We start from the raw sequence: 14,404 nt of genomic DNA on the forward strand, positions 1-14,404 counted from the left end.
CAGGATGTACAGCAAAACACAAATATCTTTACATATAAAAAAAATTAAATATTAAAACGTTGCAAAAATTATTATTTTCTACATAAAAACCACCTCCATGCCTTCATGTCGGAGGGCGTTTTTCAGTTTATTCATGACAATTTGCATTTGTACAATGTTATTATCAGCAGTATTATTTATTATAAGCATATTTATATGTGTTTAAAAAAAACTATTTTAAATTTGTCCACCTGGTTTTTGGGACGTATGTGTCACTATATGGGGCATAAGAATAGGATGTGGGTTTGGATATAACTCGGTATTTTGACCACATTTCATTTTTATTGTTCATTTATTCATTTGCTGGAAATTAGAACTGAATTTAGAAACAAATTTGAAATTTAGAATTTTGAAACAAATCTTTGCGCTTAACAAATTTAATTTAATTAAATATGTAGACTAATAGATGTCTTCAGTGGAGTGCGTAAAACACTGTTTCCTTATCCATGGAAGTAAAGGAGTAAAGTATAGGTAAAGTAAAGAGAAAGTAAAGAGGCTAAATAGAGGAGGCTCATTCTTTATTCTCGCTGTAGATGGTCTGTTTAACTGTTTTCTCGCTAGTAAATCGTTCGGTTTTTTATCTTAAAAAGTCCACCATGTAAATAGCAAATGCGCCATGGCGTGACGCATCTGACTGGGGAATGTGAGATGAGACTCTGATTGGTTTAATGTACATTGTGCTCAAAACACACCCATAACTCATTAAGAGAATAAGCACAACCCTGTTAGACCATGCGCCAGGGCGCAAAGTGTATTTTTCCGTTCTTAAAATGGCAAAAGTGGATTCGGACACGCCCTTAATGCTTTTGCACCATGAACTTTAGACTTTGTGCCTCTTTCATTAAAATAGAGCCCAGAGTGTAGCCCCTTTAAGAGTGTGTTCTGATGCAGCAAATCAAACAAGTAAAGTAAAAAAGGTGTTTCGTCCAAGTGAAGGAATGAACACAGAGTAGATCAAGATTGGTTATGCACCTTGAACTGGCCGTTTTTACTTTGCTTCTTTGTTTTGCTGCATCAGAACACCCTCTTAAAGGGGCAACTTGCAACTCATAACCCTTGAAGGAGAAACATAACAAAAGCTGTATGTGTTTTCTTTCACATCTTTAAATGCATGTCATCACAATATCCCACTTTTGTATTGTTTATTGTTTTTTTTTGACAGTGCACAGAGTGTGTTTAAGCTATGAAAGCAGTCACATCTAATGTATTTTCATCTTCCTCAGAAAGTGGTAGAGGATTGAAAAGCTCAACATACAGTGCTCAGCATATATAAGAACAATCCTCACAGATCTATCTTTTGATTTCATATTTTAATAGGAAGCTATACAATATTATATTTGTGCATACACATTAGGTTAGTCAGTACTGAAGCCAAATCTGCAGCTTATCTAACAAAATAACTTATGATAACGGTCCAAAAACGAGTACACCCAAATTTATGTTACAGAAAAATATTAAATACATATTTTAAAAAGAGGAAAAATCAAGAGAGGCAAAAAAAAAGTAGTCGAAATTTTGTAGGTTGTAACTATTTAGCAATATTTTACTTGAATTTAATTTTATTATCTTTTAATTTTTAAATATGTTTGGTGACTAAAATATTATTTTATTAAATATATCTCTTTAATAAATCTGTTTTGTTTAAATGCACCAAAATAAATTGCCTATATTCGCTGAGAGATATTATTCATTTTCAAAATAGGGTGTACTCAATTATGCTGAGCACTGTATTTTAGACCCAATTTACACCTTTTTTTAGATTTGTCATATTGTTAGCTTATTAATGAGATCTCATCTTAATAGCAAGTGTGAAAAGACCTTAGAGGTTTTAAATATATTTAATACAAATATGGATAATATCAATATTTATATTTTGTGCTTCGTTTTGTTTCAATTTGCATATGCTACACTGCACCGAAGTACCGAAACATGCTAAATCGTTTGTTCATTCATGCAACTGTCATCTTTGTTTGGCTTTAGCCTGACAAAGCCTTATCTGACAGTTTTGAAAAAGTTGAAAAAAGCACTGAAGCTTGACAGTTTTTGTATGAGAGAGATCTGAGGCTTTTAAAATGCAGCTATTTGAATTCATGCTTTGGAAAATAAATAAATTAAACATAAAGGCCGTTTCTCAATAATCAACGGTTAAGTGTGAAATGGTTAAGTGTGACAAAAATACTGTCTAAACAAAAAGCATGTGGAGGTCACAGGTGGCATATTTACATTTTAATAAGGCTTAAGGAAGTCTGTTTTATAATCATTGGTTAACAGGAAATCATTTTTGAAGCTCAAGGCCACATTTCAGCATTAAAATGTTTGAATTGATGCATATTAAAGCATAAGGTATTTTTTTTTTAGAATTATCTGTAAGCATAAACAAAAAAAAATCTTTGAGTTGAACTTTTCTGTATTGCGGTTGTCACAGTGGCTCAGTGGCTAGCACGATCGCCTCACAGCAAGAAGGTCCTTGGTTCAAGCCCGGGCTGGATCAGTTAGCATTTCTGTGTGGAGTTTGTATGTTCTTTGCGTGTTTCTTCTGAATGCTCCGGTTTCCCCCACAGTCCAAAGACCTTCGGTATAGGTGAACTGAATAAGCTAAATTGGCTATAGTGAATGCAAGAGTGTATAAGTGTTTCCCAGGTGTTGGGTTGTGGCTGGAAGGGCATCCACTGCGCAAAACATATGCTGGATAATTAGTAGTTCATTCCGCTGTGGTGACCCCTGATGAATAAAGGGACTAAGCTGAAAGAAAATGATTGAATGAATGTTGTGTATTGCAGGTATTCAGTTGACCAAAGCGCAGAGGGTGAATCACTCTTCAGCATTGATGTGGACAGTGGACTAGTTACAACCACCAGGAGTCTGGACCGAGAGGAGGCAGCCTGGCACAACATCACAGTGATGGCTTCAGAGATCGGTATGTACTGTCTGAGGCCAGAATCCTGCCTGTATGCATTGATTTTCTCATGTTGATTTCTGAGGAAAACACAGTGAACCATTTTACCAATGATAACTTCATTTTGAACCAAGCATTCTTCTTGAAGTATGGACAAGGGAACGCCTTGTCCAAGTGGGAATCGTTGGCCCTGAAGTCTGAATCATCGATACTGACCAAAACAAATGTCTCCTTGAAAGAGTGTTGCATTGTGGGATTGATGTTGAGGCTGCTGCTAGCATGCTGGTGTGGCTTTGAAGGTGGACAGGGTCAATCAATTTTTCTTCTCTTTTTCCTACTTGTTTTTTTTACTCTTTCTCTGTCTCTCTTACTCTATCTTTTTTTTACACACATGCTTATCTAAGCAATTATCTTCACTCTATACTTTTCTTCACAATAGTGTTCAGCTAATAGGCTGAATGTGCCCTCTGTTAACACTGGCTGATAGTGGGCTGATAATGTTAGGTCACTGTAGTTAATCTCATTTTTATCATACCAAATGTTGTTCCCCACACGACTGCAAAATGGGTGTAATGTTTGCCACAACTATTTTAAATTCCCATCATGCTTCAGTGAGTCCCATGGGAGAAGCATGAATCATCTAGATCTCACTGTAAGGTTACATGACTTAAAAAAAATTGAATTCAATGTAATGATATACAGTATACTGTACATAGAGAGAGAGGAAATATACTTCTTAAACCGCAGCCTTTATAAATGTTCTTTTTTAAATTTTTGCCTCCACAAGACTCCAACAACATACTATTACTATATATTCGTTTCGGGATTGTTTATTTGTTTGTTTATGACAGTGTCAGTGTAACCCATATGATTTTTCCCCCTGGTCAAAATATATTTTAAATAAATTGTGAATATAGGTTGTATCTGTGTTATTCAATCAAACATTTTTTTTTTTATGAAAAAAATGTATTTAGTTTTAACCAAAATATATTTATAAATATATATTAGGGTGAGGAAAACACATTTAAATAATAATACTACTACTACTAATAATAGTATTATTAATAATAATAATAATAATAATAATAATAATAATAATAATAATAATAATAATAATAACAATGTTATTTTAATAATAATAATAATAATAATAATAATAATAATAATAATAATAATAATAATAATAATAATAACAATAATAATAAAATAATAACAACAATATTCATAATAATAATAATAATAATAATTATTATTATTATTATTATTATTTTTAAAATAACATTATTATTATTATTATTATTATTATTATTATTATTATTATTATTATTATTATTATTATTATTATTATTATTATTATTATTATTTGGGCGACAGGATATTGAAAACCCTGACATTGTGATTTTTTTTCTTCTACAATATATATTGTGATATTAAATATATATTATCACCAGATGTCTATTTGGAAAGAATTCATTAGTTTCTATAAATTGGGATGATTTTGTAAGGGAGTGCATCTACATGAACTATAATAAACCAATCACAAACATTGAGAAATATAGTCAAGCATCAACACTGCGCAAACGAAATATACAGTTCAATATGACATTCTGGACATTCTAGCAATATTTAGATGCACAGATTTAGTAATCAAATATAAAATAACAGCATATAGTATATATGCATAAATGCAATTACTTTTCCTTAAAGTTAAAAATGTCATTTGTTTTGCCTAAACATTTTTAAACTGAATTAAATGATAAAAACACACATAAATAATAAATGTTTTCGTAGCTTCATGGTTAAACGTTGCAAAAACTGCACAAATCATGAGTGTTTTCAAAAATCTGGTCAATAATAATACAGATTCAACATTGCAGATCCTGTGATTTGACTATTGCGGAAGCACACATTGCAATATCGATGCTGAAATTATATATTGTGCAAGCCTAATAATAATAATAACAATAACAATAATAATAATAATAATAATAATAATAATAATAATAATAATAATAATAATAATAATAATAATAATGTTTCTATATTATAAAATATTTTATATTTTTCCCAGTGATGGGTTGTAGCTGGAAGGGCATCCGCTGCGTAAAACATATGCTGAATAAGTTGGCGGTTCATTTCACTGTGGTAAACTCTGATTAATAAAGGGAATAAGCCGAAAAGAAAATGAATGAATGAATATTGTATATTTGTATATTCCTATGGGAAACCTTGATTTATAACGTGTGGAAAACCACATGTAACCACAATGTAATGTGTGGAGAAATTGAACACAATATCACTTGTTAGTGGACTTTCAGTGCTGCAACTTTGTTAAATTATTGCAAAGTTTGACAAATACTGTATAATTCAATTGGGAATATTTAGAATGCATACAAATACTAATAAAATATGCCAAAGGAAAGCAAAGAAGTTAAAAAGAAGCTCTTTGAAAGTGTTCTGTGATGTGTCTGAGTCAAATACAAGAACTCTTGTCAGGCACAATTAGAACAGCAATCATTTGATGACATCAAAAGACTCTATTTAAAGATCACAATACAACCCAAATACTACTTGATTGTCATTTTAAATAGTTATACTTTGCCTGTATCTTTCAAAGCACTTGGTTTTACTAACAGTTATTATTTTTAATTTAAAATATGGTAACATTTATTAAGATTGCTAATTACTTTTGTGTTTGATAAGTGCAGAATAAATGTTCTATTTTTTATTTTGATTTATTTATCTTTTTATTGAATATGTACAGTGAATAACAATGAAAACAATTTTTTTTGGTTCTGTTTTTTCACAAAAATGATTTGGTACATTAAAGTAGACACAACTTGCATGTAATATGCTTTCTATACAGCAAAAAAAATAGGACAGGTCATTGACTTTTGCATTCACAGAGTGAAATAAACAACGAAAATATGGTTTTCAAACTATGAACAAAAGATTTAAAGGTACATGATATGCCTTGTAAATGCAGCATGGTGTTCATAAGCACATAAGTTTATAAGAAAATATTACTGATTCAACTTCAATCATTATTCATTGTGGTTTTATTAGGTGAGTCTCAAACCGCATACTTATGCACTATTCTACACCATTTTGTTGTATAAATAATGCAAGTAGTGCATTCACATGGAAATTTTATTCTAAAAAGATTAAGTGCACTTTAAATACACAGATGATGCACTTATTTCACTGTTTAAAAGAAGTGGGTAATGATCACAGCTCATGTAGTAGAAGGGGCGGAGCTATCGAGCACTGACATTAGATTACTTAATTTATTTTGTATTGTGAAAGCAAACTTCTCCTATTAGAGTGATCTCCTATTAGATGCCATCTCCTGATAGTGAATGCAGTTATACTCATTTGGTAGTTTGGGCATTCGTTTCACTAATTTGGAAACTGTCAAACGTCTTCTGGGAACTGGTTTGAATTTCCGGTTAGTAAAAAAAGTTAGTCATCCACTTGGCACTAAATTCATATACTATGCTATTGAGTGTGTTAGTGCATAGTGTATAGTGTGCTACTGTATTTGGGAATGCAGTTTCTGTCTCAACACAAAGCCTTCATGATTGAATATTAGTTATATTTCTATTATATTTTCCAGACAATCCAAATCTGGTGAGCTATGTACCAGTCACGGTGCAAGTGTTGGATGTCAATGATAATGCCCCCTATATTGGCACGGACAGCGCTCTGGTTGTGTGTGAAGGCTCCAAGGCAGGCCAGGTTAGTTATCTCCACTCACTTCTTCTTCTCACTGTGCTGCTATCATTGCTTTTCGACCTGTCAGCTCCCATCTGAACCCCTGAAACGGTTTTTCCTATCTGCACTCTTTCTTTCCTGCTGTCCGTTTCTGCTGCCCTGTTTCTGAATAGGGATAGGGAATATCTTATCGTTTGCAATATACTAGTCAAAATTCTCGATACGAATTTGTCTTCCTGCGATAATAACCGTAAGACCTACATACTGGAATTTTCCTCTACATGAAGGAATGAGTTTCCTCTGGAACTCATTTGATCAAGGCTGTATAGTGTTACAAAAATCAGTCTCTGTAATGAATAAATGTACTACAGTATAGCACATGTGGGATATAGTTTTGCATGATAATGATATTGTTTACAGACAAAGATATTTTCTGACATAAGTTTATTCCAAATTCCATCATAAAATCAATTGAGCATATTTTGGTTATGCTTTACTTGAAGGGGTGTTCATAAAACTGTCATGACACCTTTATAATCATGATATCATGCATCATGAGATTAATGAATGTTTATGACAACTGTCATTTGCTCAGTTATTTCGTTTTAAATGCTAAGGTGACATTGTTTGAGATTTGTTTGAGTCTTTATGACATCTTGACATGACCAAATACATCACAACCTCTTGTCATAGTCACGATAACTTGAAATTACCAATGCAACAAACATTTCAGTGTCATTGTCATAACAACTGGACATCATCAAGACAATATAACTTAATCTGTCATTATAGCTGTCAAGAATTGTATGACAGAATCTTTATTATTATTTATACTCTTAAATATAGTGGTTAAATTTTGTCATTAATTATCACAGTATTGACATTTTTACCAAGAAAATGTAATATAATTAAAAAATATAGTATAATTGCCATGTGTATGACATATTTAGTACAAGTTATGTTGTCTTGGTAGTGTTAAGTTGTTATGACAAAGGCAAAGTCAAGATATGATGTATTTGTTTATGTCAAGTTGACAAAGACATCTCAAACAATGTCATGTTTGCATTTAAAATGACGTGAGCTAATGGCAGTTGTCATAAACATGTATATAATCTCCTTCATATTAGGTTGTATTCATATCGTAATATATATCGCAGAATTGTAATTATTAGTTAATGCATTTACTAACATGAACTACGTATGAACAATGTACAGCATTTATTAATCATAATTCAACATTTACTAATGCATTATTAACATCCAAGTTCATGCTTGTTAACATTAGTTAGTGCATCGTTAGTTAACATGAACTAACAATGAATGGCTATTTTCATTAACTAACGTTAACTAACATAAACAAATAATGTAGTAAATGTTTTATTCTTTAATTGTTCATGTTATGTTTGTTCATTATTCCAGTATCGTCCAGCATATTGGAAAAATTACACGCCGCAATAATTTTTATTATGCGATATATATAGATATAGTTGAAGTCAGAATTATTAGCCCCCCTGAATTATTAGCCCCCCTGTTTATTTTTTTCCCAAATTTCTGTTTAACGGAGAGAAGATTTTTTTCAACACGTTTCTAATCATAATAGTTTTAATAACTCATTTCTGATAACTGATTTTTTTATCTTTGCCATGATGACAGTAAATAATATTTTACTAGATATTTTTCAAGACAATAGGTGACACAGTGGCACAGTAGGTAGTGCTGTTGCCTCACAGAAAGAAGGTCGCTGGTTGGAGCCTTGGCTGGGTCAGTTGGTGTTTCTGTGTGGAGTTTGCATGTTCTCCCTGCGTTTGCGTGGGTTTCCTCTGGGTGCTCCGGTTTCCCCCACAGTCCAAAGACATGTGGTAAAGATGAATTGGGTAGGCTAAATTGTATGGATGTTTCCCAGAGATGGGTTGCAGCTGGAAGGGCATCCGCTGCGTAAAACATGTACTGGATAAGTTGGCGGTTCATTCAGCAGTGGCGACCCTGGATTAATAAAGGGACTAAGCCGAAAAAGAATGAATGAATACTTCAAGACGCTTCTATACAGCTTAAAGTGACTTTTAAAGGCTTAATCAGGTTAAATCTATAATTTTACATTGATTGGGAAGATTCTGTAGGGGAGTGCATAAAATATAACAATCTACAAGCAAAAAGAAATTCAATAATTAAATTCAATATCTAATTAAAATATGCTAATTAAATAAACAGCGTTTTATTGTTTTTCAAAGAGTCGAAATGTATTCAGGTATACAGTAATTGAATAGTCAAATGTAAATGTAAATGTCTTCGTTTTATAAACAATTCAATAAAATCAATTGTTTTTTTAAATTTGTAGTTACAAACTGTACATTTTCCTATCCCTGAATATGTTTAAAGCCCTCACACAGTCACAGGCCTTAAAAAACAACATCAAAATGATAAGTCAGACTCAACATTGCCTATACGTGCGATGTGACTGTTGCAAATGATCACATTGTGATATCGATGCTGAAACGATAAATTGCGCAGCCTTTTTCATATGTATGATGTATGATGTTATAATTATAAAGGTGTCATGACAGTCTCATTAACACCCCCTTCAAGTAAAGTGATTCCCTCCCTCTTTTGTGTCCAGATGTGGTTTTATATCAAGGAATGAGATATACATTTTGTAGCATTGCATTAAAAATATGTAACATATTCTAATAGAAGTGATTCCATAATTGTGTTTATTGTCTTTATGCATGATTGGTTTTAGAATTTCCATCTATCTTCTTATATTCTTATTCTTCTAGATGTCTTTATTTCTGTAATGCACATGTTGAGTTTATACACAACAGCGCCTTCTAGCGTCCAGTATGAATGAAGCAGTTATTACATTACATGTGTTCTCACAACATCCTATTTTTGGAAATAGAAATAGGAAAGATAATACTTTCCTCTAAAGATAGAGGGAGGTTTTTGTCTCTCATATCATAATTAAAGTCATTAATATTGTTATGACATGATATTGTTATTGTTACAAAATAAATATCAGAAAATATTATGATATAGCATATCACTGGAAAGTATTTCTGACCCATTTTTGAGTTCTCAAATCATCCTTTTTTTCATGCTTTAATACCATTGTTCCTTTCACACATATTCATGAACACACACACACTCCTGCATACTGTAACGCTATACACAAATGCATTAATGAGAAACACATACGCTGCCTTTATGATATGTCTGACACCATCAAGGATGGATTTATCTGTGGCTCGACAGACTTTGGAGGCTCTTAAATCTATAAATAATTCAGCATGTACCAATGTATTCACCGGCAGATAGCCATTCGCATCAAGTGCACTAGGAATGGCTCACTGGAAAATGTTAATCATCACACGTTCAGATCTATAGGCCCATGTGCAGCAGTGCAGTGGCATCGCCGTTATAGCTTTACCCTTGAATGAGATTACGATTTAAGCGGTTGGACACACACAATTCACGCACAGTGGGCGACGATGCATTTTTTTAGATTAAATATCAAGAGTCCTCTTTGACCATTTGCAGCAAGCTGTGCTGGTGTTAATCCATGAAGGGTATTTAAAGACACAGTTCAAGCAAAAAATATATTCATTTATTTCATTTACTTTGCCTCATTCCATTCAAACTTAAAACTTTTGGTAATCTTTGAAACAAAAGTTAAGTAAATAACATAATTTAGAAAACGTGGTTGTACACCACCATGTTCTTTTACATTACATACCCAAAAACAACCATAAAAATCAGTTAGGTAAAATGTCATGTATTTTGTATTTTAGCAATAATAATTAAAGAGCCCCTGTTATACATTAAAAAGGGTCATATTTTGGTTTTAGGGGTCTCCAACAACATGCTAATATGCACTCAAGGTCAAAAAAACACTTTCATTGTCTTATAATATGCATTCATTTTTACCTAATTATTTCAATGACTCCCATATGATTCCTACAGCGATTCATTTGTTCCCAAACCCCTCCTTAGCTGGTTGTTAATCTGCGCTGATTGGTCCAATGACCCATTCTGTTGTGATTGGTCGACTGCGTTCAGCGTGAAAGAAATGCCCAGCATAGCTTAACAACAAGTAGTCAGAGTGCAGAGTGTATGTGTTAACCCAATGCAGGAGTGCATTAAAGCAATGCAGTTAAACACCAGCATGTCCTCTATTCTTAACCATAAGTAAAAACAGTGACACACATTCAGTATTAATCCACACAGTAGCAAAAGCGGAACTATTTTTAAACTTGACCACTGCAGATGTGTAGGAACAGCTGACAATGCTATAGCAATATATAGAGTTATATAAAGAGTTAACCAGATACACTACAAGTGGTTACAAGTAACCAAACACAATTAAATACTTAATTTGCAAGCTAGAGAAAACAGGAGCCAACATTTTAATCGCACTTACTTACACTTGTGAACTGGAGGAAGAAACTGATCCATGAAGTGTGTACTGTAAAGTTCCTGTCCATATAGCCTTTTTTGATTCTTCCTTTAACAAATGGCAGACGAATCCCCCGTTGTAAGCGTGTAGATTGCTGAAGCACTCGTCAGAAAAATGACGGGAACACAGCACAAGGCTGGGGCTATAATGCTAAGATATTTTTGCAAAAATAAACTTCAACTGAATTTCACAGCCTCATCTTTGGGTAGGGAAACTTTCCCTCACACTTTAGAGCACAGCGTCTTTGCGACTTGATTCAACCGGAATCTGCTACAGTGTTTGTCTTCCTCTTTTTCTTTGTACAGTGTTTGTCGGTGGGGCTGGGGGTTTTAATTTTCCCAAGTCTGCTTGTGCAACAAGTGGGCGGGGCTTGAGTTCCATATCGCCATCACGCCGTCACAGCTAAAGACTCGTTACGCGGCGATTCATTCAAACCACTATTAGTTGACTCTTTTATAGATGAATCAATAGTTTTAAACACGGTGCACTTTCAGATTTAAGCCATCGCTGGATATTTAACTTCACTCTTTAATAAAAATGTCTTTCTTTCTTTGTTTCTTTCTTTCTTTCTTTCTTTCTTGCTTTTCACTGAAACTGTGTACTGTGTCCCTTATTTGTAAGTAGTACCATAAAGGCATGTTCTAAATCATTGGTAGATAACCTATGGCTCGTGGGCCACATGTGGCTCTTTGACCAAAATACATGGCTCTCCAGCTGTCAATAATATTTTAAAAGTTTAAAATATTATAACATCACTAGTTTCTTATTGAAAATACATTTACAATTGCCTTTTTATTGTCTTTTTTTACAACATAATTAATAAAAACTCAGTTTAAAATAAAAGGACGTTTCGACCAATGAATAAACTTGAATCACAACAACAATACAGGGCAAATAACTTACGTTTCCATGGCAACCTCGCACACATAAATTCAAACAACATTTATGAGTTGTAATGGTGAAAAGGAAAAATTCTATAAATTCTTGTACTTGTTTTAACGTGTGATGCTTCATCTGTTCATTTTTGAGTTGTACGTGTACATGAATTAAGGTTTTGTTTAAACTTCCACACTTTTAGCTGACACTTGTTCTTGGTGAATCATAAAGTGCAAGTCAATGGCCATTCACACCATGTAAAAAAAAAAGTATGCAAAAAAAAAACAATAAACTATCATTAATTGATGATATATTGGGGTCGATTGAAGCACAACGATTGGTTTGTGCCAGAAACTAAAAATTACATCTAGAAGGAACGTGGGTGAATAATATGCATAGTTGCATTTTCATTTTGGAGCCTTGCTTAATTAAAGGATGCTTTTAAAGCACTGTGGCACTTTTTATTATAGTATATTCCTTCAAGCTCAGTTACCCATTTACTGTCTTTTATGAGGCAGAGGTCTGTTCATAAGCGTAGAAATGGGCTTTCATTTACTATGACATTTGCTCTGCTGGCCTCAAACCAGTCCATCTAACATCTAAATAAAATCCTCTTCCCAATTACTGAAATTCGTGATTGTAACTTTGTAAGATAATCAGGGATTGCCGTCGTGCTGTGGCTCTTGATTAAGTGTTTCCAAAGAGATAAGGCAAAACCACATTGCTTGGTCTGGCATTGACTCACAGGAAGCTTTTTCCTTTTGATCTGCTCTGCACTGGTCCACAACACTACGCTGCATGAAACCATGCGCTGTAATTCTGAAAGAAAGCTGTTATGCAGTGACACTGGTGGTTTACACACTCCAGTCAATTTTTGGGTTGCGGCTCCAAATTCTGTTTTGACTACCTGCTGCATGTAAACAGCATGTCTTCACACTGTACATTTGGAAAGAAAGTGCAGTTTGTTTGCATCCCTGAAATTGCTAATAATAATAATAATAATAATAATAATAATAATCATCTATAAATGATGATTTGAATCATCAGTGAATGCAATGTAATGAAAACCAAGCAATTATGTTTGGCATTATATGCAGGCATCTTGCAGAAAGAGTGTTTAGTTTCTAGAATTAATGAATTAATACTTAAGCTTGTTTAAGGTGCATTTATTTAATTAAAAACACATAAACAAGGTATGGTTATTCTAGTTAACTGAAGCCAAAACCATTAAACTAAAAACATTTTGTTTGGTAATATGTATGCAATTTCTGCCATGAAACTCTATGCACGTGTAGGCTGAAAGGTCACCTAATCTGCTCCTGCATCATTAACTACATGGCGCAGGAGATTGGTTGCTGTCACCTCGGCAGGCAATGAGGTGGCTCCTCATGATTTTAAATGCTCCCTGTCGTTCTACGCTATTCAACTGCAACCTCTTTCGAAGTCCTTCCTCCACCCCAGCTCCACCTGTGTTTAGATCTGCTACGGGGGTTACATATATATATATATATATATATATATATATATATATATATATATATATATATATATATATATATATATATATATATAATGTTTTCAGCAGCAGCGTTTTATATTCTCAGATGTATACTGTCAGTAGTAGGTCTCGGTACTTGCTCTGCCATAATAATAAAAGTAGCTGCAGCAGTGTTACAGTCACCAGTGATCTAGCTACTGCGGATAGCTGGAGAACTACAAGTCTGCCACCAAATGGATTACAAATCACAGCATGCACCACGCACACACACCGGTTCCTAATCTCGTCTGATTGCAAACACTCACAGCTGAGGCTGCTTAAGGACTCATTACACAGACTATTTATACACCACATTTGCTCTCTCACACACACACACACACACACACACACACACACACACACTCTGCTGAGTGTTGTTTTTTGTTTTGTTAGATAAACGAACCCTTAACTTTACGTAGCATTTAAATTTCTTGTCTTTAATTTCCATGCTCTTTGATTCTTGTGTTTTATGTTATTTCTCCTAGCCTTGTTCCTAGTTTGCCTTACCTTTTTCCGGTTTTGACTACTTACCTGTTCAACGACAACTTCTGGATTATCTATATGTACCCAATTGCTCCTGTGTTGAGTTGACTAACCTGGTCTGCTGGATTCATGGTGCGGCTGAGTGATTGCAATCAGACGAGATTAGTAACCGGTGTGTGTGCCCGGTGCATGCTGTGATTTGTAGTCCATTAGGTGGCAAACTTGTAGTTCGCAGTAGCTAGATCGCTGCTGACTGTGACAATAGCAGATCTATACCACCCAGACATATCAAACATATCAACATTGCCATAAACACATTCATTACCATATTAAATCTCAATAGTGTCCAAGACAGAAATTATTTTATGTAAAATAAAACCTAAAATAAAAAAACATTATACAAGTATTT

General features: G+C 33.5%; 1 protein-coding gene across 1 annotated transcript in view; it reads left to right on the forward strand.

Moving 5' to 3' along the window:
• The window catches only part of cdh18a (cadherin 18, type 2a), a 104,200-nt gene that overhangs the window by 64,387 nt on the left and 25,409 nt on the right, over positions 1–14,404 (forward strand). Inside the window, exons 8-9 of the mRNA XM_056476608.1 lie at positions 2,820–2,956; positions 6,552–6,673. Coding sequence (XP_056332583.1) covers positions 2,820–2,956; positions 6,552–6,673 — 259 coding nt within the window. The remainder of the gene's footprint in view (positions 1–2,819; positions 2,957–6,551; positions 6,674–14,404) is intronic.

This window comes from Danio aesculapii, chromosome 2 (genome assembly GCF_903798145.1).
Source record: "Danio aesculapii chromosome 2, fDanAes4.1, whole genome shotgun sequence".
Lineage (NCBI taxonomy): Eukaryota > Metazoa > Chordata > Actinopteri > Cypriniformes > Danionidae > Danio > Danio aesculapii.